At 33.9% G+C, this 21,931-nt stretch overlaps 2 protein-coding genes across 3 annotated transcripts; both read right to left on the bottom strand.

The window, feature by feature from the left end:
- On the bottom strand, window positions 162-5,955 carry LOC109328668. The gene is made up of 7 exons (XM_019562238.1): window positions 5,703-5,955; window positions 5,434-5,626; window positions 4,872-4,958; window positions 3,474-3,848; window positions 2,161-2,341; window positions 599-1,436; window positions 162-439 (listed from the first exon to the last, which is right to left on the bottom strand). The coding sequence occupies exons 1-7, from the start codon at window positions 5,771-5,773 to the stop codon at window positions 385-387; spliced, it is 1,800 nt and encodes a 599-aa protein (XP_019417783.1). The 5' UTR covers window positions 5,774-5,955; the 3' UTR covers window positions 162-384.
- Window positions 7,432-18,344, bottom strand: LOC109328361 (NADPH--cytochrome P450 reductase-like). Of its 2 annotated transcripts, XM_019561792.1 has the most exons (19): window positions 18,169-18,344; window positions 17,771-18,124; window positions 16,378-16,437; window positions 16,107-16,183; window positions 15,968-16,025; window positions 15,700-15,786; window positions 15,589-15,625; window positions 15,205-15,274; window positions 14,867-15,061; window positions 14,688-14,780; window positions 13,851-14,076; window positions 13,645-13,728; window positions 13,406-13,557; window positions 13,228-13,324; window positions 12,905-13,054; window positions 12,423-12,500; window positions 12,220-12,342; window positions 12,029-12,142; window positions 7,432-7,872 (listed from the first exon to the last, which is right to left on the bottom strand). In XM_019561792.1, the coding sequence occupies exons 2-19, from the start codon at window positions 18,062-18,064 to the stop codon at window positions 7,792-7,794; spliced, it is 2,076 nt and encodes a 691-aa protein (XP_019417337.1). In that variant the 5' UTR covers window positions 18,065-18,124; window positions 18,169-18,344; the 3' UTR covers window positions 7,432-7,791. The 2 variants fall into 2 exon arrangements, with proteins under 2 accessions (XP_019417337.1, XP_019417336.1); XM_019561791.1 differs by having other exon boundaries at window positions 17,771-18,344.

Raw genomic sequence — 21,931 nt, forward strand, 5'->3', positions numbered from 1 at the left:
CTCACTGTCATAAAATGCTTCTTGTCTATTCACTTCTCTATCCACTCTTGATTGCCAATTGAACATGGTTTAGTATGAAATGCTGGCATGGTTGGGTTGGAATGTCCAATGAAGAGAGCTGGTTTTGGCACAAGACATATTCTGGAGAAACATTTTCATAGTCATGGTGAAAGCTTGCATAATCTCAAATATATTTACCACCAAACAAAATTTTAAGACATTACAATACATTCAAGTTCCACAAAACTCCTAATTCCATTGCCACTTCAGTTAGAAATAAAGGTATGCTACAATACATTCATGTTTTCCACAAAACTCCTAATTCTATCACTACTTTAGTTAGAATTAAAGGTATGTGCCAACAAAAAGAAACATTTGCACAAGCTAAACACTTAACCTAAACCCATTTTTACTGGCATCGCAATTCCCGACCTCAGTGGCATTCATCTAGTACGTTTGGAAAATATGCGTATTTCACATTCATGTTTTGCCTCTCGGAAGTTCCATTAAATGCAGAGTGATACTCACTGTTTCTGCAGATTTGTGTCTTCTCTTCATCTAAACTTTGACTCCCCGGTCTAGGTTGCTATCAGTGGCTATTTGATGATTCTCAGTTTTAACAGTTCCTTGGTCTTGACACTCTCCTGAATTTTGAGAGACTGCTTTATCTTTGGAAATTTCACCACTAATACTTTTCATAGAAGTTTCACCTCCTTTATTGAAAGGCAAATTTATGCTCTTATCTTGAATCATATCTTGTCTCCCCTTGTTCAAGTTGCTATGAACTAGCATGTGATGATTGTTAGTAGTAATTGTACAAGTCTCATCTGCTTGGACCTTGACTATAGTTGTAGGACTTGCAACAGGAACTTTAAGTTCTGTGACAATCGCTTCTTGCTTCAGTGGAAGTGGAACTTTATTAACCACAGAAGTAAGATGTTTATCTTGTTCAGACAATCGAGACAAAGCTACAGGTGAATTCTTCAATGTAGAGGAGACATATTTTATCGTACTACTGCATGAAGCAGGAGATGTGACAAAGGCAGCTGATTTGGAGGGAAAAAGTGCAGGTGAAACACTTGAATCAGTGCGAACATTAGGTAACTTCGAGTTGGAATGCAAAGCAACAGGAATAGTTGACTTCGCCAAAGAACTAGTTGTTGTTTGAGCAACCTTAAACTGTGACACATTATTTAATGAAGAAACAATCTGTGTCCCAGAAGCAACCGTGTTAGCTTTTATTGTAGAATCTGGAGTTGGATTACACTTCACCCTTGTTTCTTCCAGGATTGATTTAGACTTTGCAGGATAATCACAAGATCCCAACACAACTTTTTGAGATGGATTTTGAGTTGGTGCTAAGTTATTGAGAACTATTGGAACTTCAGCAGTCCCAGTAGGTTGCGCAGGGCTTTTAATTGATTTGTTATAACTAGCTGCAACCATTTAAACCAGAAGTTATTCAAATGCTAAATATATCCCTCATAATGAATTGGGTAATAAAATCATCAAAATATTCAACTGAACTATAAATACCCATTTTCCAGATGATTCATGCATCAATATTGTCTCCATCGTATACTTTTGTCTCCCAATTAGGAATACAATTCATTTAACTAGCAACCAATTAAATTAAATAGAAATTTGATTACCATTATCATATTTTTAAAGCCATCTAAAATTCAAAATATACAAATAAATAAAACTCATCATATATGATACACTAGTAATGTTCAGTCGTAGGACACATCTAATGGTGAATAAGTAATATTATCTGATACAACTGCAAAATTATGAAACTTAGTACAGTAGTATTGACTATTGAGATATTATTGAAGTTATAAAAATGTTTCTGGAGAGCATAAAAAGCATTAAGCAGTACAAAAGTGAGCATGACACATCTATCAAAGTGTTTTTGCTAAAATCCATACCCTTCTTACAGCACAAAATCACAAGGAAAGAAGCATAAGCATAAGCATAGAACACAGCAATAAACAAGGGCATTTCACAGCAAGACCAGGTGTTGAGGAAAAGTCAATAACTAATAAGTGGTCTTCAGAACTAGGCACAAAGTCTATCCACCATCATCAAGTGGATTCTGCAATTTGATTAATACTTTCCTAAACTATATTATTAAAATAAAATGGAAAAGCAAATTACCAGGATTGGTCATACCAGGGGCATTCAACTTTTTGAAAAGTGTATTTGATGGCGGGTCAAGTGCACAAGATACTGCGTTATTCATTGCCAGCTGTTCAGCAGTTGAGCGCCGATTTTGCACTGAATTGGTTCCAGGATTGGTAGTGGTACATCCATCTTTCTTCCGTAAATGAGTCCACCTCTGCAAGTAATTGGAGAACCCATGGCAATATGTAACTTAAAAAAGTAACAATACATTTCTGTAAAAAAATTAAGTAACGAACATTTCTGTAAAAAAGTAAATAACAACAAAGATAAATGGAATAATTATTAAATCACATTAAAAAAATATTCATAAAACAATCAGAACCAGAAAATGCATTCACAAGAATTATCTCCTGAATCCCAACCATCGTTTTACTATGACCCAATCCATCACACAAAAGTTATCCATCTGGAACGTTACAAGAAAAGCTGGCCACGTAAAATTCCGTTGCTGGGATTTGAACCCAGGAAAAACTGAGCCATACCCAGACATCCTGACCTGACTAGATGACAACGGAGAAAAATGAATATTTTAGTGCCATCAATCACCATATTCCAATCAAACAATACATCTAAGGAAAATACTAGCACAATGTGTGTAATAGTACACACTTTTTTCCAATGACATTTTTCCTTTCATCCTTTAGAATCAAGGGATGACATGATTAACACATAAAAAGGATTCCTTAACCACCCCCTTCCTTCTGTATTTTTCTCTCTTCGTCTTAGATTCTCAATGAACTTCTTAAAAAACACAGTTATACACAAAAAATGGACAGTTTTCAACAGGCCAACTCTAATAGCTGCACAAACGAGCAAAAGTACCCTCTCTCAATACATAACTGCTAGTATTAGATCAGGGAATAAGAGTCACAAAAATAAAGACAGTATCTTTGCATCCAAGTCCAGAGGACACACTGTCTATACGAGGATTATCATACTTCATCATTTAAAAATTCCTACGGGCACCGTTCTAGATCTTTTACCACCAACCAAGCTAACACTTAAACATGCTACCAAAAGTGACATCCATGGGAAAACGTTACAGGTTTAAAATAAAAGAAAACATAGTTTTAAAGAACTTTTAACATCTGTTGTCTTCCCTCTATTACACTTTTCTTTGCAACCCTGATGAAGAAAATGACAATTTGCAAGGATGTCTAGCTATAGGCATAATATTGAAGATGTAGCCACCCATGGACCACCAATGAAACATTCACATGTAGACTAAGAAAAGAAGTAATAATGGTGTATAATGGCCAGATAATTAAAAAATGTTGAAAATCAACCTGAGACAACTGTGGAGGAGTTCTCTTCACAGTAAAGCTGTCTCTTTTTGCCATGGTTTCCCAGTTCCCTTCACCCCATCTTTGAACAGCAGCACGTAGTTGATTGTCCTCTTCCTCTGTCCATCTTTTCCTTTTCGAAGCCATGTTGCCACCACCTAATCCCCTGGTTTCTATACCTTCTGTTGATGATACAGTTGGCAGTGGTGTTCTCTGAACAGTAACTGGAAAAATAATGTTCATCCCCTGCATCAAATTGGATGGCTCTGAACTTTCATTATGAGTTCTAGATGAATGACTAACTGGAACTTTTACAGTCAATGGAGCCTCGATTGTGGAGCTACTAGGGATAGTTGGCATGCGTGAAGCAATCATTACCTGATGAATAAACAATTCCCATTTAACAAAATGCTCAAAACTGAAGAGCAAGAAATAGCACAATAAGCGATTTAAACAGTGGAACTGTAAAGAGAACTGTTATTCCACTACAGGGGTCAACAACTCAACATCACTGGGATCTATAGGAATTCAGATTTTCAACATAAACATTAACAGCAAAGTCTTTCTTCATAGTTTCTCCTAATAGTTTCTATCTCTACCCATATTAATCAGACTATCTTCCTTTCAGCTGATCCACTTTTCAAACTGGAGCCTCTGCTAGTCTTCCCGTGTGAGTAAACCACGTGAGGTGAGTTTTTATCATCATTTCCTTTATATGTGCTAGCCCAACTTTCATTTCTTCATCTATTGGATACACATGCATTACTAATTTCGTCTTTTTCTTCTGCAGTAACACGACCACAACAGCATTCTAAACTTCTATCACCACTACACTTATTTGTTCTATTCTTGGAAATTCACTGCCTATAATTCCCTGCTACATAGCATCACTAGCCTAAAAAATTAGCATTAAACTGATTTAAATTTTTTAGAATATTAAGTAATAGATTCACTAGTTCTGTAATTATCTAGTACAGGAAAGCCACCAACCTTGCACAGTTATTTTTCACTAAAATTATTATAAGGGAAATGTTAACAAGTGCCCTAAGGGCATTTTTAAGGAAGAGAAAAAAGAAACATGGTCTTACATATAGAGAAGTGTTGGACTTTGTTTTCCAAGAGCAATTTCCTTATTTTGTATTCCTTAAACAATGCCCTAAGGGTACTTGTTAACATGATATGTATGAGGGCAAAATTTGGAAAAGTACGGTTCTATAAGGGGCATGATATGTACGAAGGCAAAATTTGGAAAATGTGTAAGGAATATCATTGTCATTTCATTTTAATACAAGCTAAAGTGCCTAAAATATGATAATCAAATAAGTAAGATGTAACTAGCAGAGGCATGAATTCCAAAGGCCTAGTCTGTTGAGATAGGTTAATTAGGGCAAGAATGTTCACCTTCGCACATGCTGTAGCCTCCGACACAGAGTCAGCACTTGTGGGTGGTAATGCTTCCAGTTCACATTCTAGGTCACTATCATCATCCTGGAAGAAAGACTCCAACTAAGTCTGAATATAAAAATACAGTAGTAGCCCATGAATCTAAAAACATGTAGTCGATAACAAAAAATCTAGTACAGAAAAGAAAAAATATGGCTGTGACTAAAAATAATAGAGACAATAGGAAACTTTCAAATTTTCTGACAAACTCAACTATATTAGTAAATACATTTTACACATGTATATTTCGGCTTCCAAAAAAAATCAAACATAAATTTCGAGCTTTAGAATTTCAACCCATATAGTGCATACTATTATGTTTCACCCTCAAATCTTACATTCCATCATAATACCCCTCATGTGCACATTTTTAGTAAATTACCACAATTTTTAAACCCAATCCAATTGCAAAAAGATTACACTGGAATCATTTGTTAGCAAACACACCTAACCATAAACAGAATCACCTCATAATTGCTAATAAGTACTCCTAATTGGCAGTGTGGAAGGAAATACAAACCAAAGGTTCGGCCGGGGCGGCGGCATTTTCAGGCAAAGCATCACGGTATGCCAAGTGGCGCCAAAGCATCTGATATTCTCTGGCATTAGAAATACCAGTGGAGGTTTTCTTCACCAACTCATTCCAATCAATCTTGGAATTAGGGGAATGCGCTATTTCCTGGAGCAACGTTAACACCGTCGTTGCATCATTTCTACAAAAAAAATACGAAATAATTTTAATAATTTAAACACTACAAGACACGGAATAAAGAAAGAGAAAATAAAAACCTTTGGATAAGAGTAGCGGCATCTTCCTCAGAGAAAAAGAGCTTCTTCGGGTTCTTATTAGGCTTTGGCATGAGACACGATTTGTGGTGTGCGAAAAAGTAATATGTAAACCTAACGAGAACGAAGAAGGAACCGATAATCACAGAGATTGAAAGCGAGAGTGATATATGTGATGAAGAAAAAGAAGGTTTGGAAGTGAAAGTGAGAGAGTGAATGGAGGAAAAAGGGAAAAGTATCTTAGAAGATTACAAAGGGAAATAAATACATTAGGAATGAGATACTTAGTTACATAAATAATTAAATATACATGTCCGTCGGATACAAAAAGAAGATGAGTGTTAATTCCTTGCAGTGAAAAATATTATTTGTGGTTTGATTCTATAGTGTAATGTAAAAGTTTATATACATATTATTTAGTATTTTTTGTATTTAGTATTATACAATAATAATTAAATATTTTTTGTATTATACCATAACGTTCAAAACTCTTATGCATAAATATTTATATTGACAATGTATGGATATTACATTTATATAATAATACTAAAAATCTTGAGTTTCAATGTTGGTCTTAACCATTAGATCATTTTACTTCTTTTTTAATTGCATTAAATATTTTCTAATTACATTATTTATTTGCTATATGATATAATCCACTCATAGAAGAGTATTTCAAACTACGAAATCATAAAATAAGTCAAGTAAAACTTGTTAGATCTCATGCATCATACAAGGCCGAAGACCAAGGTTTTAATCTTTGTTTCTATCCATAGATCGAAAAGAGTATTGGACTTGCCACAAAGAGTCCAATAGGTCAACAAGTCCACGGATGCAACATGATCACGACCCGTAAGGCCCAAACCATGGCTCAAAATACATATCAACCCATGTTGGTCGACCTAGTCTATAGATTTGGCCGACAAAGTACCTTACAAGGAAAGGTTGCCTTAGGGGTCACCTAAGAGCCATCATAAGCCCTAGACTACGCCTACTAGATGATTGACAAGACAAACATGTCATTGCCCATGATATCATTGAACATTCCTTTGAAGCAAGGTATATCTTTCTTATTTAGTATAAAGTATAAACATGGGAGACTACTATACTATCCCTCACCCTCTATACTCATATCGATTTAACATATATCAGACAGCTCAAGGTCAATTTCAACCTAATTGACCCAAGAATCATCACTACCATATCATCTCCACGACCACACTAAAGAACACTCGGATTAATACCAATAAGTTCAGCAAAAAAAATGCTCATTTTATAATTCAGCTGTAGGCCTTCAGTAACTAAAAATGCTCATTTGATTTATCCTTATGGCCCAAGTTGGCCGCATTTTCGTGCAAACATAAGCATCGGTACTTATATAGATACAACACACTGCATAGAAACGGCAAGCTGGGAGAGAAAATGTGTTTGAATTCTGAATGAGGTTTCGATATTCTGCTTCAAGCGGACTAGCTTGGAAGTACTCTTCTAAATAAGAGTCACATGCTTCTACTATTCTAACACAGCCACAGATTGTATTTCAACGAAAACATCACTGGCTTCCCTTCCTTTATTACATTACACTAGCTGATCGAATTCTAGCTGAAACTGAAACCCAGCCAGCGAGTCATACCAGCTAGCTACAACTACGAAGGATTGTTAATAATAAGATCAAGTTATTACATACTACTAAATATACATTATTCTTTTGAACCGGGAAAAAACGAGTTTCAATAATAAAATAATTTATTTATTACCAATTCCTACACTTGATAATACATGACCATGTCCCATAACCTGTATGCATTGTTGAATCCTGAGACTTAACTATCAAAACGGTCACCTAAAAATAATCCGAGGTCGGAGGAGTCTAATACATTATAATAATAAGAAAATAGAGATAACAGAGGAGAAAAAGACAGAAGTCTAGAAAATAATTTCTTCTCAAAGAAACCTGTCCTACCCTCCACTACCAGTGTCCCAAAATTCCTTAAAGGCTGTAATTAATCTAAAAATTATTCTTCGGCCAAACTTGAATTTAACATATCAATAGCAAGGATGCCCCGATCCAGACAGATTAACATCAACAAAATCACCAGACATCTCTAAGGTAACGTCCATCCATCTGGAGTTTTTTCACTATAGCCTCTGCCTTGGTTGAGTCCACATTTTCCTGAAATTCAATCCAGAAACATGATATGCCATTGCCACAAGAAATAATGACAGATTCGATAGTCAGAAGAAAATATAGCATTGTAAATCAAATGCACTGCAAAAAGACTATAAAAGAAGGGAGGAGATCCACTTACTCCACATTTTAATCATTCATTCTAGGAAAATCCAATGATTGGAATTAGTAAGTAGATGTGAACTATTAGATTTTAATAGAATAAATGGTTAAGATGTGGAATAGGTTGTTTTAAATTACTCTTGGAGTAAGTGGATTCTCTCCCATAAAAAAAATATAATTTACAGATGAAAATTTGGCATTGTTTGTTCCCTCCAAAAACTAAACACAATATAAATGAAGACACAAAGCATAAGCAAGTCTGACAGAATGAGCAGAAGTAAAAGCACATAGGGGGCCCAAACCACCTCTTTCTGATCTACTCAGGTTGTGAAAGCTAAAAGTCAAGGCTAGACAAGAATTTTTACCTCCCCAATTTTAATCCCTACCACTGGATGTTATATTGTAATTTTTTAACACAAAAGAAAGCATGGTGGCCACACAGATAAAAAGTAAGAGTGTTTAAGTTTTCCACATTTCGAATAGTAGCACTCTAGCAGTATGATAGTAAACCCGACAGAAAACAGAACAGTGAATATAAAAAAGGAAAGCTAGTGCACAAAACTCTTACCTAGTGGGGTCAAAGGAGGATATATACATAGTGTTAGCCTGACAAGGTAACAACCTAATGGTTGCGCCGAGACTCACTCTCACAACGGTAAAAGTAGTTTAAACTAATTGGCCAATCCAGGGAGGTATTTCACCTAAAAGTAAAAAAGGAGACTTGGTTCTTCCTGGACATAACAAATACAGCGAAGTAATTTGCACCAAACAGAAAACAAATTCTGTACTTGGAGTCCAATAACAAATGCCTAAACATCAGTCATTCCTCCACAATCACATTAATATACTTGCAGCTGAAAAGATAATTTTATTCAGCATCTGCTCCAGTTGAAGAGGCTGAAGGAGATATAAAAACTTCCCGTTTTGTTGTTTCATACAGTTATACTAGTTGGTTCAGTCCTTTGGGTTGGGGATACTTGAAATATATATTGTATTAGTCTCATAAGCCTAATATTAAATTAGAGTAGAGTGACTAATGTTATATATTGGACTCTAGTTCCTGTTACAATGGACACCAGATATAAGCACCAAATAGAAACACCTCATGGACACTTGGGCCCATGGGTGTATTAGAGCTTGTAATCTTTATTTTCTAATAATGTCTTGACAACCACTCAGCGCTCCCGGGAATGTAGACACAATTGACCAAACCCCACTACCAAAGTCTCTTGTTTCATCACTTCTATTTATTCTATGTATTTTATTTGATAGTTTGTGATCAACGCTGCACAATGATCGCTTCCGCTGCACCAACAATTGGTATCAGAGCTAATTGGTATATGGCTCTTAACCCAAGTGTCAGATAATATCTAAAGAGGGTGAAGGCATGTTAGGTATACAAGGTGCATCAAAGGTACTGCATAAGGATAAAGTAGAAGAATTGAAGGATAATAAAACATGACACAACCGCGATGAAGACTATAATTGTGTTGAATCCAGAACCCCATAAGTTCATGTACTGAATTTAGACCAAGGTGGAGATAGGCAGAGGTATTGAGTCAGATGCTGACAATATCTCTCTAGATGTTGAGAGATAAATTCATTTGAGATGAGAAATGAAATATCCTAATAGCGTGTCAGTTACGTCATAGTGAAGAATATTAATTGTTAGCAGATCTATAAAAGCATAGAGGCACTGACTGACTTTGATATAGGGTGCAACATGAGCATTAGCTTTGATGTAAGGTGTAACACAGACATTAGTAGAGATGCAGTGTGACACAAGCATTGGTTTGGACGCAAGGATGTGACACGAACATTAGTTAGCATTGACGCAAGAAGTGTGTTGCAGGTATACTCCTTATGGTGGAGTATGATAGTTCTTTTGAATTATGATTGTCGGAGTAGACAATGCTGGTAGCGGTTAAGGCTTTCCAATGAAGCTCCAAGGTTTCGTTTGACTGAGTATTGAAAAGAACGGTTGTTGGTGAACTTATGTGTAAATGTTCCATATATTGAAAGACTTCATAGCAATAGGTGGTTAGACGGCATGTTCCATTAGACGGTGGTACGGGAAGCTGCACTACAAGTTTGAAGAGCTAGGCTCTTGGTAACATCGTCAAGGATACTCAGAAGGTTTATGCTGTAGGGAGCAGACTCTTATGTGGAGGAGTTGTTATAGAGAATTAGGCATTGAGCAAGGTGAAGTCAATTATTCACTAAGGTGGAGATTCTTGTGTAAATTTTCTAAGGAGCAAGATATACGTCTATTTCAATCAAATGAAGATTGTTGGGGATGCTTGACACATATATTGTACTGATCCAACATTGCCTAATATTAGCATAGAGTAGAATGACTAATGTTATATATTAGACTCAAGTCACTTATTATAATGGGCACCAGATATAAGCAGTAAATAGAAATACCTCATGGGCACTTGGGCCCGTGGGTGTGTCAGGACTTGTAATCTTGTTATCTAATAATGTCTTGGTAGCCACTCAACGCTTCAGAGACACAAACACAATTGATCGAACCCCGTTACCAAGGCCTCTTGTTTCATCTCTTTTATTTATTTTATGCACTTTATTTGATTGCTTGTAGCCAATGTTACGCAACGATCACTTCCGCTACACCAACAATTGGTAGATGACTCTTAACTCAAGTGTCAGATAATGGCTAAAGATGGTGAAGACATGTTGGTTAGACAAAGTGCGTCAAAAGTACTGCACCAGGATAAAGTAGAAGAATTGAAGGAGAATGAAACGTGGCAGGACTATGGTGGGGACCATAGTTGTGTTAAATCCAGAAACCCAGAAGTTCATGTATTAGATTGAGACCAAGGTGGAGATAAAGACAGGGGAGCTGAGTCAAATGCTAACAATATCTCTCTAGATGTTGAGAGAATGATATCATTTGAGATGAGAAATGAAATGTCCTATTGGCGTGTCTACAACATCATAGTGAAGAATATTAATTGTTAACATATCCACAAAAGCATAGAGGCGTTGATTAATTTTAATGTAGGGTGTAACATGTGCGTTGACTTTGATGCAAGGTGTAATACGGATATTGGCAGAGATACAGGGTGTGACATGAGCATTGGTTTGGATGCACACAAGTATTAGTTAGCATTGACGCAAGGTATGTTATGGGTATACTCCTTATGATGGAGTATAATAGTTCTTTTGAACTATGATTGTCAAAGTAGACAATGGTAGTAGTTGTTGAGGCTTTCCAAGGTTCAGTTTCACTGAGTATTGAACAAGACGGTTGTTGGTAAACTTTCGTATAGAGGTTACATACATCGAAAGACTTCCTAGCAATAGTTGGCTAGGCGGGGGTGTCCCATTAGATCGGTACGGGAAGTTGCACTATAAGTTTGAAGAGTTAAGCTCTTGGTAACATCTTCAAGGATACTCAGAATATTTATGTTGTACAGGAGCAAACTCTTATGTTGAGGAGTTGTTATAGAAAATTAGGCATTGAGCAAGGTGAAGTCAAATATTCGCTAAAGTAGAGATTCTTGTGTAGATTTCCTAAGGAGCGAAATATTCGTCTATTTCAATCAAGGTGAAGATTGTTGGGAATGCTTGAAATATATATTATATTTGTCTCATATTACCTAATATTATAATAGAGTAGAGTGACTAATGTTATATATTGGACTCGGGTCCTTTGTTATAATAAGCACCAGATATAAGTACCAAATAGAAACACCTCATGGGCATTTAGGCATATGGGTATGCTAGGGCTTGTAATTTTTATTCTCTAATAATGTCTTAATAGCCACTCAGCGCTCTCGGGGATATAGACACAATTGGTCAAACCCCGTTACCAAAGTCTTTTGTTTCATCTCTTCTGTTTATTCTATGCACTTTATTTAATTGCTTATGGTCAACGCTGTATAACGATCGTTTCCACAGCACCTAACACTTTGAAATAGATACTCTCTATACATGAGAAGAAATAAGAAAAGCACACACTTTCATCTATTATGCTAAAGGGCGGGAATGTGAGATCATGAAAGACAATTAGCACCTGCTGCTGGACAATGGTATGAAGAGTGCGATGAACATCTCTGGCCATGCCCTTGGCATCACCACAGACATAAAGATAACCCCCTTGAGAAATCAGACTCCACAGATATGCTGCCTGCACATAGAAAATTGAGCCAATAAATTGTTTATTCAGTGAATTTTGCTCCTTAATAGGCTGGTATTCGAATTTACTTTATCCATGATCTTGTGTTGAACATATTCCTTTTCAGGCCCCTCTCTAGAGAATGCAACTATCAACTCTGACAGAGATCCTTGTTCCACAAAACTCTTGAGCTCATCCTCGTAAATAAAGTCCTATACACAACATACTTTGAAAATCACACATTACTCTAAAAAAACACTGGTATTGAAAGTGCACTAAACAATTATCTTACCATTTGACGGTTCCTACATCCAAAGAAAAGTACCGCAGGACCAAGTTGAACACCATCCTCTTTGAGAGCAAATCTTTCCTGCATAAATTAAAGCGCAAGAATTAAGAAAAAGAATATGCTTATTATAGTTTAGTTTCACTGGAATTATGTCAATCCGGAAGGGGGGTTTGATTAACATTTTTGGGTTTGTAAGTAGCTGTTGTTGATTTCACAGAAAGCCAAACAGGCTCTAGGACAGGGAAATGGAGACTGTAACTACAATAGAATCAAAACTACGCATTATGTTTCAGTTTACAGCTGTGGCTGATTATTACATCATTATCTATTTTTTTATTCCAATGTCTCACTCCTATGCTTCGCTTTTTATTATCCTCACTCCCACCATTCTCCTCCAAATTTCCCCTCTTTATTCTATATAGACACTATCAAGCAATGTGTTTTGAATCTAAAAAACTAGGCATACCAACAATATATGCACATACCTGTAAAAATCCCCTGAAAGGAGCCAAGCCAGTACCAGGTCCAATCATAATAATAGGAATAGAATGATCAGCTGGTAGTTTGAAGTTTGATGGCCTAATAAAAATAGGAGCCCAGCTACAATCTCGACTTTTCTCTAAGGGAACAGCACTCTGATAATTTATGACAAAGATGTAAGTTAGATACAACATAACATGATTGGGTATTTATTGCACCCTGGCAGGGGAGGAGAGGGGAATCATGAACATGAAAACACAGGATCTAAAGTGTTGAAATGGAGAGAGCATATGATAATAAGACAAATTTATCCACTACAAATCTCTACCTTCATCCAGGTTGAACATACACCTTTGTGTATTCTACCAGTGGGACTTGGACCATACACCAAGGAACAAGTTACATGTACCCTTTGAGAGGAAACCCTGAACAACATCAAAAATTAATATTAGTTCTTGGCCAGTTATCTCATGTCAAGAGATATTTATATACGACGAGAAAACAACCTAGGAGAGGACGAAATAGAATAATAACGAGGCTGTAAGCGAGGCGCTACTGCAGCAAAAAAAACACCAAGAGGAGGTTTTGCTGATGGAAACTCAGCCATCACCTCAAGGAGACTTCTCTGGCTTCCAGTCACCCACTTGGAGTACTCATCCTGGAAAGCAAAAAATGTATATCGTCAATTAAAGGGAGAAAAAATCAGACTTAAAAATGACAGCAAAAGAATTAGGAACTTTATTACCTTCCCCTGAGGAGAGGAGAGGAACTTTAATCTATCTGCTTCACTGGGATCAGATGCATGAGCAGCTAATGCAACTAAAGCAGCCTGAAAGAGAAGAGTGTGTAAATAAAACAAGGGAAATCCCTAATTAAACACACTATTATAACCAGCAAAACCAATTACGTATAAAATAAGAAATGGTGAGCAAGTGAAATTCATATGAAAACCTTCCGTGGGGGATTTAAGAGATCTGCATAACGTGCTAATGCAGTGCGCAGCGTGCAGGGACCTGGGAAAGAAGGTGGCACAGCACCTCCCAGGGAAGTGCCATCCTCATTATCAATGTGAAGAGAAAATAGCAAATCTAAATCCTGGCCCAGCAACTTCCCAGCTTCTTCAACAGTTTCATCACAGTTATCAGCATAAACACCCACGTGGTCTCCAGTTTCATATCTAGGAAAGATCAGGGAAAAAACAATCAACAGACTAATTAAATACAACCAAATAATTGGGACAGGATACGCAAATTAGCATCTAATTAGAGATTCAGATTAAAAAACATCACTGCATAAAAAATGTCTAAAAAAATTTCAATTTTTATGATTCAAGTGCTACAAATTGCATGCCTATTAAACCCACAAGAAGCTTCATGCTCTTACTATCCAACATGTTTACACTGACCACTACTATTAACAATAAATTCCTCGGGGAATCTCGCCCTTCCAGAATTTAACTTTAAAATAGTCCCTAGTAAAAATAAGAGGGAAAAGAATAGGTAAATAACAAAGTTCTTTTTTCTTTACTCTTTTTAGTGTATAGAACCATCATTTATTGCTTAGAATAACGAGAGAAAATCTTGTAGAAAAACTCTCTCACATTATATCCCATGAGGATTGAACTGATTATAATCTTTAAAGTGAGTATATAAAATCTAAAAACAGTTATCACCAAGTTTAATTAAAGTCAACAAGAAATAAATAATTATTAGGTTATTTATCTTTGTTTTCTTGTTTACCATGAAACAGTGATTGGTTCTTTGACAGGAAACATGAGATCCAACTTACGTTATACCAGTCCCTGACGTATCAAACTCCAAATGTGTGCAAGAGCGGTCAGAGTCGGGTTTGTGAAGCTCCCTTTGAACAGAAACATTAACCCTTCAAAAAAAGAAACAACAGGTTTGCTTAGCCTTGTTTAGTAAACATAAAATTGGTCATAAAATCAGCATGACAACTCAGAGCACCTGCAAGGATGATGAATATCAAACACAACATTCCCATTTGCCGTATTTAATTGATTATCATGGGATGATGTGACAGCAGGATCATGAATCACTACTCGATACTGAGGAATAACAGCTGTATAGGGAGTAGAAACAGTATTAGCATCACATTCATCTCGGAGCAATTGATCCAACTCAGGCCATAGAGTTTCTTTCCTGCAAAGCAAAAGCAATTTGACAAGATCTGAAAAACCAAAAAAAGAAAATATTTGTACACTTTTTAAGTATAGTCATATATTAATCTTAGCAAAACAATATAATCATTACATGGATAGAAGGAGTGAGAGAACTATAGTTACCATGCAGTAAAATCGTCCTCAATGGATTGATCATCGTCACCTAGCCCAAGTGGAACAAGACGCTTTGCACCTGTGTCAAACACAAAAGTACATATAAGAATATACCTATGTGAAGTCAATAACTACTTTAAAACCATTCCTGGCTCCATTATTATAAACAAACTAGAATTATGCTACTAAATTTCATCATCAAAGTGTGAGTCCTATCAAAAAATAAAAAAATAAATATCTTAACAAAGTGAGTTGAGGCTGGACTGTTTGCCTAAGAAATAACATGCTCTTCAGTTATAATCAATAATAATGATAGTAATTGCACTGTTCAAATAAAATGGGTCAGATTTACCAATCTAATACTTGTGAAATACAGGTCAGGAAATTACATACCTTGTTCAGTAAGATCGCCATCTATGACTATACCTATCTGTTTCAAATGATCAACATCAGGTGACTTTCTTTTTTGTAAGATAAATAAAAATAAAATCACCAGAGTTTTACCTTATTAAAATGTTCATATTGCCTGTTACCTAGGCCAAAAATTCCATATGTGAGCGGTTGAAGCCAGGTGCCCCTCTCATCTTTCCCCTAAAATTAAAACCCTCAAAAACAGTTATTTTTATGTTAAAAACCTTCGAATCATTTCAAGTAAGCTATATGAAATAATGAATTATGAAAATACGAGAGTGGGAAACCTTAGATCTAGATTTTCTAAATTTTTTATATTACCTTAAATCTATTTTTACTTAAAACATCTACAACTACAAACCTCAGTAAACCATTTGTAAAATCTTGCAGCATTATCCGTTGGCTCTCCATCTCCATAACTGTCATGCCAAGTCCAAATGAACCACACATTTCAAAAATAAATAAATGCAGTTCAGCCATTTTATGTGCATAAATCTTACGTTGCCACCATGAAAAAAGCAATAGTTTCTTTCTTCAGCTTCTCCTCATATTGATCATCATCCATTGCATAATCATCCTAGTTCATGTTAAATACATCAGACACTTAAGCCAAAGTTATAATTTATAGATTGAAATTCCTGTAGAATAATATCAAGTGACGTCTAGAACTCTCCTTCAGAGAAATCAAACATTTTAAAACAAATAACATGTTGCCCACAAATCAACAGCCAAATGAGGGAATTACTAAAATTTTGTCCAAATCCAACTTACCAGGTCAACAACTTTGACAGCTGCTTTTTCATACCTTGCCTTGACCTCCTCTGCTAAAGCCTGTAATAAAAATAATTAAAAGAAAAAGATGTAGTTATTATATAACACTAGCACATAACTATTGTAGATTTGAAGATAAATTTCTGTATGGAAAACCCAAAAGTAGAGAGAAAAATAGCTCCAACCTAACACAAAGCACATCTCAAGCATAAGTAAAAGAGAAAATTGTCTTCATCCTAACACAAAGCACATTTGCATATGCCGCACTACTGCAATGGTTTTCTAGCTGAAGTTAGAATATGCACAATTAACCAAGTTTGAAGACATGTTAAATAAATATGTTAATAGTGGGGAAGGGAGTCAAAGACGAAAGGTGGCCTTATGGCATTTGGCGGTTTAAATGCATTCAGGTGAGAGTCACAATGCACCCTTCACTGAAGCAAGGTGTTAACATTAGAAAATGAAGGAAACATTACAGTATTTTATTATTTTGAGTAAATTTCCCACATTAATTAACTACTTCCAACATTCACACTAAAAATAAAATATTATAATTGTCAATCTATAAAACCGTAAACTGCTAACTGCACTGCTAAGAGTCCCAAGACCAACATATCTTAAGCATTTTGGCTATTTTACCCAGACTAGTAACAGAGTTAGCAAGTTAGATGACTGAGCGCTTTGGTTTTTAATTTCACAGGTAACAATAAGAAAGGCACACATAAGACACCACGGGTGTGGGCCTCATTGAAAGGACAGTGTCTCAACCAGCAAGATGCACTGACTCCTTTTAGCACCACACCTCAGAACATTAACCATGCCTTTCAAAGTCTTTGTTTGACTATAATGAGTAAATAATTTGAAATTGACGCCGACAACATCCTCACACCTTGGTGATTCCATAGGGCCCTAATCTAATACGACGATGAAAACATCAGACAAAAACATAAGGTTGCACGGCATTAAAGAGCTGTCGCAATGTAATTCACTTCACCATATCCCGAGGGTTAACGAGCTCACATAATAAGACAAACCTATATATATACACCACAGTACACACATCTTCCGTAGTCGTGATATTGCTGCTACTGGCGCCACAATTTAAAACCATGCTATAATGTAATTAATTTAGACAAGCAAAAATAATATTATAAAAAACAAAGCTCATACAGGAACAACAAGGCTATGAAGATAAACAACCTATAAACTACAAAGAAAAACAACCTTTCAGGTAAACTTAGAGGAATAAATTCAACAACAAAAAAGTATAAGTAAAAAAACAGATTCCAGAACATTCGATTCGATTATACCTAGAAAAATTATATTCTATGATACATTTTCCATCATAACTATCTGAGAACTAAATTTACCGAAACACGGAAAACAAATATACCTTAGCAAATCCCTCAGCAGTACCAGTTTGAGTACCAAAGAAAACGGTAACCTTGGTCTTTCCTTCGCTAAGGTCAACATCGTCATCTTCATCCGTCACCAACGGCTTCGGCACAACCAACTGCTTAAACTCACTGCTCTGATCCGACGATTTCTTCCACAGAAAAACCAAAAGCCCGATTATAACCGCTGCGGAGGTGGTAATGATCAGAACGAAGGAATCAGAAACGGAATCACCGAGCGAAACGCCAAGCGCCGATTCAATTGCGCGTACCAAATCGGAATTCGAAGACATCGTAGCTGAATCAAGTCAACGCAGTCAAAGATTGAAAATCAGTTGAAATTCAGAGTAAGAGCGTGTTTGGAAGTGGTGGAAGGTGTGGTGGATTTGATTATGGTCCCTCTCTTTCAGTAGCTGTAGAAGGTTCTGGAAGTTATTGGTGCAAATGAGAAAGAGAGGGCGTGAGAAGGAAAATGAAGCACGAGAGGTGGGAGAGTTTTATAGCAGAAAATTTGGGATAAAGTCCATTTTATATGATTAGAGGTCCTTCAAATGTATAGAGCGAGTAACAGAGACAGACTTCGCAAAATTGACCAACCCCAAAAAGGGCTCTTCTCCTTCAAATTATTGATCATAAACACGAATGAGAAAAACATGAAGAGTTAGATTACTTATTTCACACATCATTAATTCATCACTTCTATAAATATTTAATAATTTATATTTACTTATTAATTTAAATTATTGAGCTCTAGAATTGATAGCTAGAATGAAAAGTATATATTTTGTCCCAATAAATTTATTAATCTATGTTGCTAAGAAAATTAATTAATTTTAAATTTTTAAGTTAAATATATTTTCCAATCAAAATATATGCTCTCATCAGTTACTCGTAATAATATATTATGACTAAAAATCCAATATCATGTTAATGATGATATACATATTAATAAATTTATTTTTTCATAAATTATTTATATTTTTATTGTTTTGAGGATATATATATTATATTTAATATTTTTAGTAAATCAGATGAATGAATATTCAATGTATTTGATTTTTTAATTAGAACTAAAAACACTTTGGGAAAAAATAACTATTTTAAAAAGCATTTTTCATTAAAAAAAAACCAATGGTAACTTTCTTAAAAAATATTTTTTTAAAATTCACTCTTCTAGAAAGAGTTTTTCTAATTTTGTTCCCTAAACACTCTTAAAAAGTGATTTTTTTGAACTAATAGAAAACAAAAATTTCAACATTCTACAACAATGCAATTTTTGTTGTTTTAGGTATAAAGTTTTTACATATATATCATAAATATTTCAGAACAATCTTTTACTATTAATCACATTCATATGTCCTATCATTCATCTCGGAATCATTTAGGTAAGTAATACTAAGAATATTAGTATGGTAATTTAATAAAAAATCAAATTAAGAGTGAGAATGATATTCACATACAAGAAAATGAGAGTTGAGATCTTAAAGGAAATTAAAAAACAAAGACAACGTTTTGTAAATATTTATTTTTAAATTGATTGAATATACATCATGATATATACATTTATGGGTAGTACTTTGATATAATTGATGAATTTAAATTCAATCATTATTAAAACTATTCAATATATTAAATTCATTCATTTTAATTAACAGATTTGAATTGATTTAATTTTCTTTGGTTGAATTGTGGATAATAGATAATTTTATCACCTCTAATTGGATTTATTAATTTGAAAATTTTAGCTATTATTTTGTAAAATTAACTTTAGTCATCTCCATTATGAAATAGTAGATTTATGAAATACATGCATGTATAGAAATTATCCTATAATTATTGTTATTAGTATATATAATTTTATTTTTATTTCATTGAAATTAAAATTTTCATAAAATTTGACTTAAAATTATACATTAGTTGATGATCATTATTCCGACTGACATACTATACAAATTCGAATTTGAGATTAGTGAAGGATATATATGTTAAACTCTTTGAAATTCAACTCTAATTAATTCTTATAGTGACTTCCATTAATTCCATTCATGAAAAGAGATTTAATAATATTTATTTTAAGAAAGAGTAATTTGGGAATCTTACCCGTTCATAATATATCTTCCTAAAATGACAAAATTTCTTAATTTTTTACACTAGGGGAAACCCCACCTAATCACATTACACAATAAATTAAATATTTTCATAAATAATTATTACAAAATATATACTTAATTATAAAAGTTTGTTAGTACTCATAAATATCCATTATTTGCATTGGTACCCATAAATTTCGTTTGAATGTAGGTAGAAATATTCTTATTCTTCACACAAAAAAAGAGTTGTTGAAATTACAAAAATAGACCATCTACATATATGATAAGTGTACAAAGTAGAGATTATTTTTGTCAAATTTATTGGATTGTTGGAATTACTAAACTCTATATTGTGAGAAGTGTCCAAAGAATAAGTTAGTTTTGTCAAATTAAAATAAAATTATGGAAATGTCATAAAGAAAATATAACTTCTTTCATATTTATCTTATCCTACCACTTATTCACATTTTCTCTATTCAAACTACACATTATTTCTTTTCTTTTTTTTCAACAAATCTACAATCTTCAACTATCAAACCAACTCACATGTATGATTTTTTGTTCTTTTCCTTTTTACTTCATCATTCTCTTAATTATTTCACATTTTTTCATTTTTTGTTCAACAAATCTATCATCTTCAAATATCAAATCAACTCACATGTATGATTTTATGTTTTTTTTGTTTTTACTCCATCCTTCTCATAATATTTCTCCTTTTTCAATTTTTGTCAAACAAACCTACTATTTAATTTTTTTCATTTTTTTTGTGTGTTGATAGATATAATTTGTTTATTATGTCAGTTTATGCATTCTAACTTCCACTCACTTACCTCTACAAGATATCGCAAGATAATTGCTCATTTTGCCTTTTATAAGAAAAAAACTTCATTTATCCACATGATGTATGTTAAAATAAATTTTCATATATGGTTACTTTTCCAAAGCAGGAAATATCGACTGACCATGTTCTTTTATTTCAACATTTACCGAAGAAAAATCTCACCTCCTAAAATATAGTGATTATAGTTTACATTGGAATCGACTATAGAAAAATAGTGTCTTCATTTTTATTGTATGTTTGTCTTTATTCATTTAAATCTAACTTTTTTATTATATATGTCTGTCAACCTTATATTAGTCACAATAATCATTAATTTTTTTCTTGTCACTCACTCTTTATAATAATCAACTAATTTTAGGCATACATGTTTTGTTTCCATATAACATTCAAAGTATAACATCTTTATCACTCATGCATGTTTAATTTTTATATCTCTTTACTTTTGTCATTTTTACTCAAACAAATTCTATGTATGTATAGTTTTTAGTATACATAAAAAATTAGCTTAATATTGTTATTTGACATTCAGTTTAGAAGCTGAAATTATTATGTGTGATTATCATTAAATGTCTTTTATTTCGTTTTATAAAAATTAAATAGTTATTAGTTACACTTTAGAAACCGAAATTATGAGGCATGATTGTCTTTCATGCTTTTTATTTCATTTTCTAAAAATTAAACATTTGTTCCTCATATTTAATTGCATTGAAATTGATCATACTCCCCAATTCCATATTAAATGTGAAACCTATAATATTACTCCTATGTCCTATCAATCTAGACGTCCAAGAGAAAAAAAGTGAGAATGAAATATTTTTTAAACTATTACATTATTAAAAAAAAATGCCTTATTACAATCAACTTTTTCCATAATAATAGTGATAGAGCATAAATACTTCTTCATAAAGTCAACATATTTCTACTACCATAACAATTGTTGACTTAGTTTTACTCTTTCACCATTTATTTTGAGATTTGATTGATGACATGTTTTTAGATTGAATTTCTCTTTAATGTTTACTATATTGTAATAATAATAAAATATTAAATCAATTGATATATATATATAATTAAATACACGTTTTTAAATTTCAATTTAAATGCATAATATTATTTTCCAATAGGATAACTAATTGAGAAGATGATGTGCTTCTGATTTCTTCCTTTGTATAAAATACTAATAATAATACTATTATGAAATAACAATTACAAAAAACAATAATTTGTGA

This window comes from Lupinus angustifolius, chromosome LG15, assembly GCF_001865875.1.
Source record: "Lupinus angustifolius cultivar Tanjil chromosome LG15, LupAngTanjil_v1.0, whole genome shotgun sequence".
In the NCBI taxonomy this organism is placed as follows: Eukaryota; Viridiplantae; Streptophyta; class Magnoliopsida; order Fabales; family Fabaceae; genus Lupinus; species Lupinus angustifolius.

Excerpts from the sequence above, each read along its gene's own strand:
- LOC109328361 (XM_019561792.1), bottom strand. The coding sequence starts at position 18,064 with ATGTCTTCGAATTCCGATTTGGTACGCGCAATTGAATCGGCGCTTGGC. Across the intron at positions 15,062-15,204 it reads GAGGACGATTTTACTGCATG|GAAAGAAACTCTATGGCCTG; the intron begins GTAACTATAGTT and ends TTTGCTTTGCAG. Across the intron at positions 12,143-12,219 it reads AACACAAGATCATGGATAAA|GCAGCATATCTGTGGAGTCT; the intron begins GTAAATTCGAAT and ends TTCTATGTGCAG.
- LOC109328668 (XM_019562238.1), bottom strand. The coding sequence starts at position 5,773 with ATGCCAAAGCCTAATAAGAACCCGAAGAAGCTCTTTTTCTCTGAGGAA. Across the intron at positions 3,849-4,871 it reads AGGCTACAGCATGTGCGAAG|GTAATGATTGCTTCACGCAT; the intron begins GTGAACATTCTT and ends TTTATTCATCAG. Across the intron at positions 440-598 it reads AAAACTGAGAATCATCAAAT|CACTGAGGTCGGGAATTGCG; the intron begins AGCCACTGATAG and ends CTAGATGAATGC.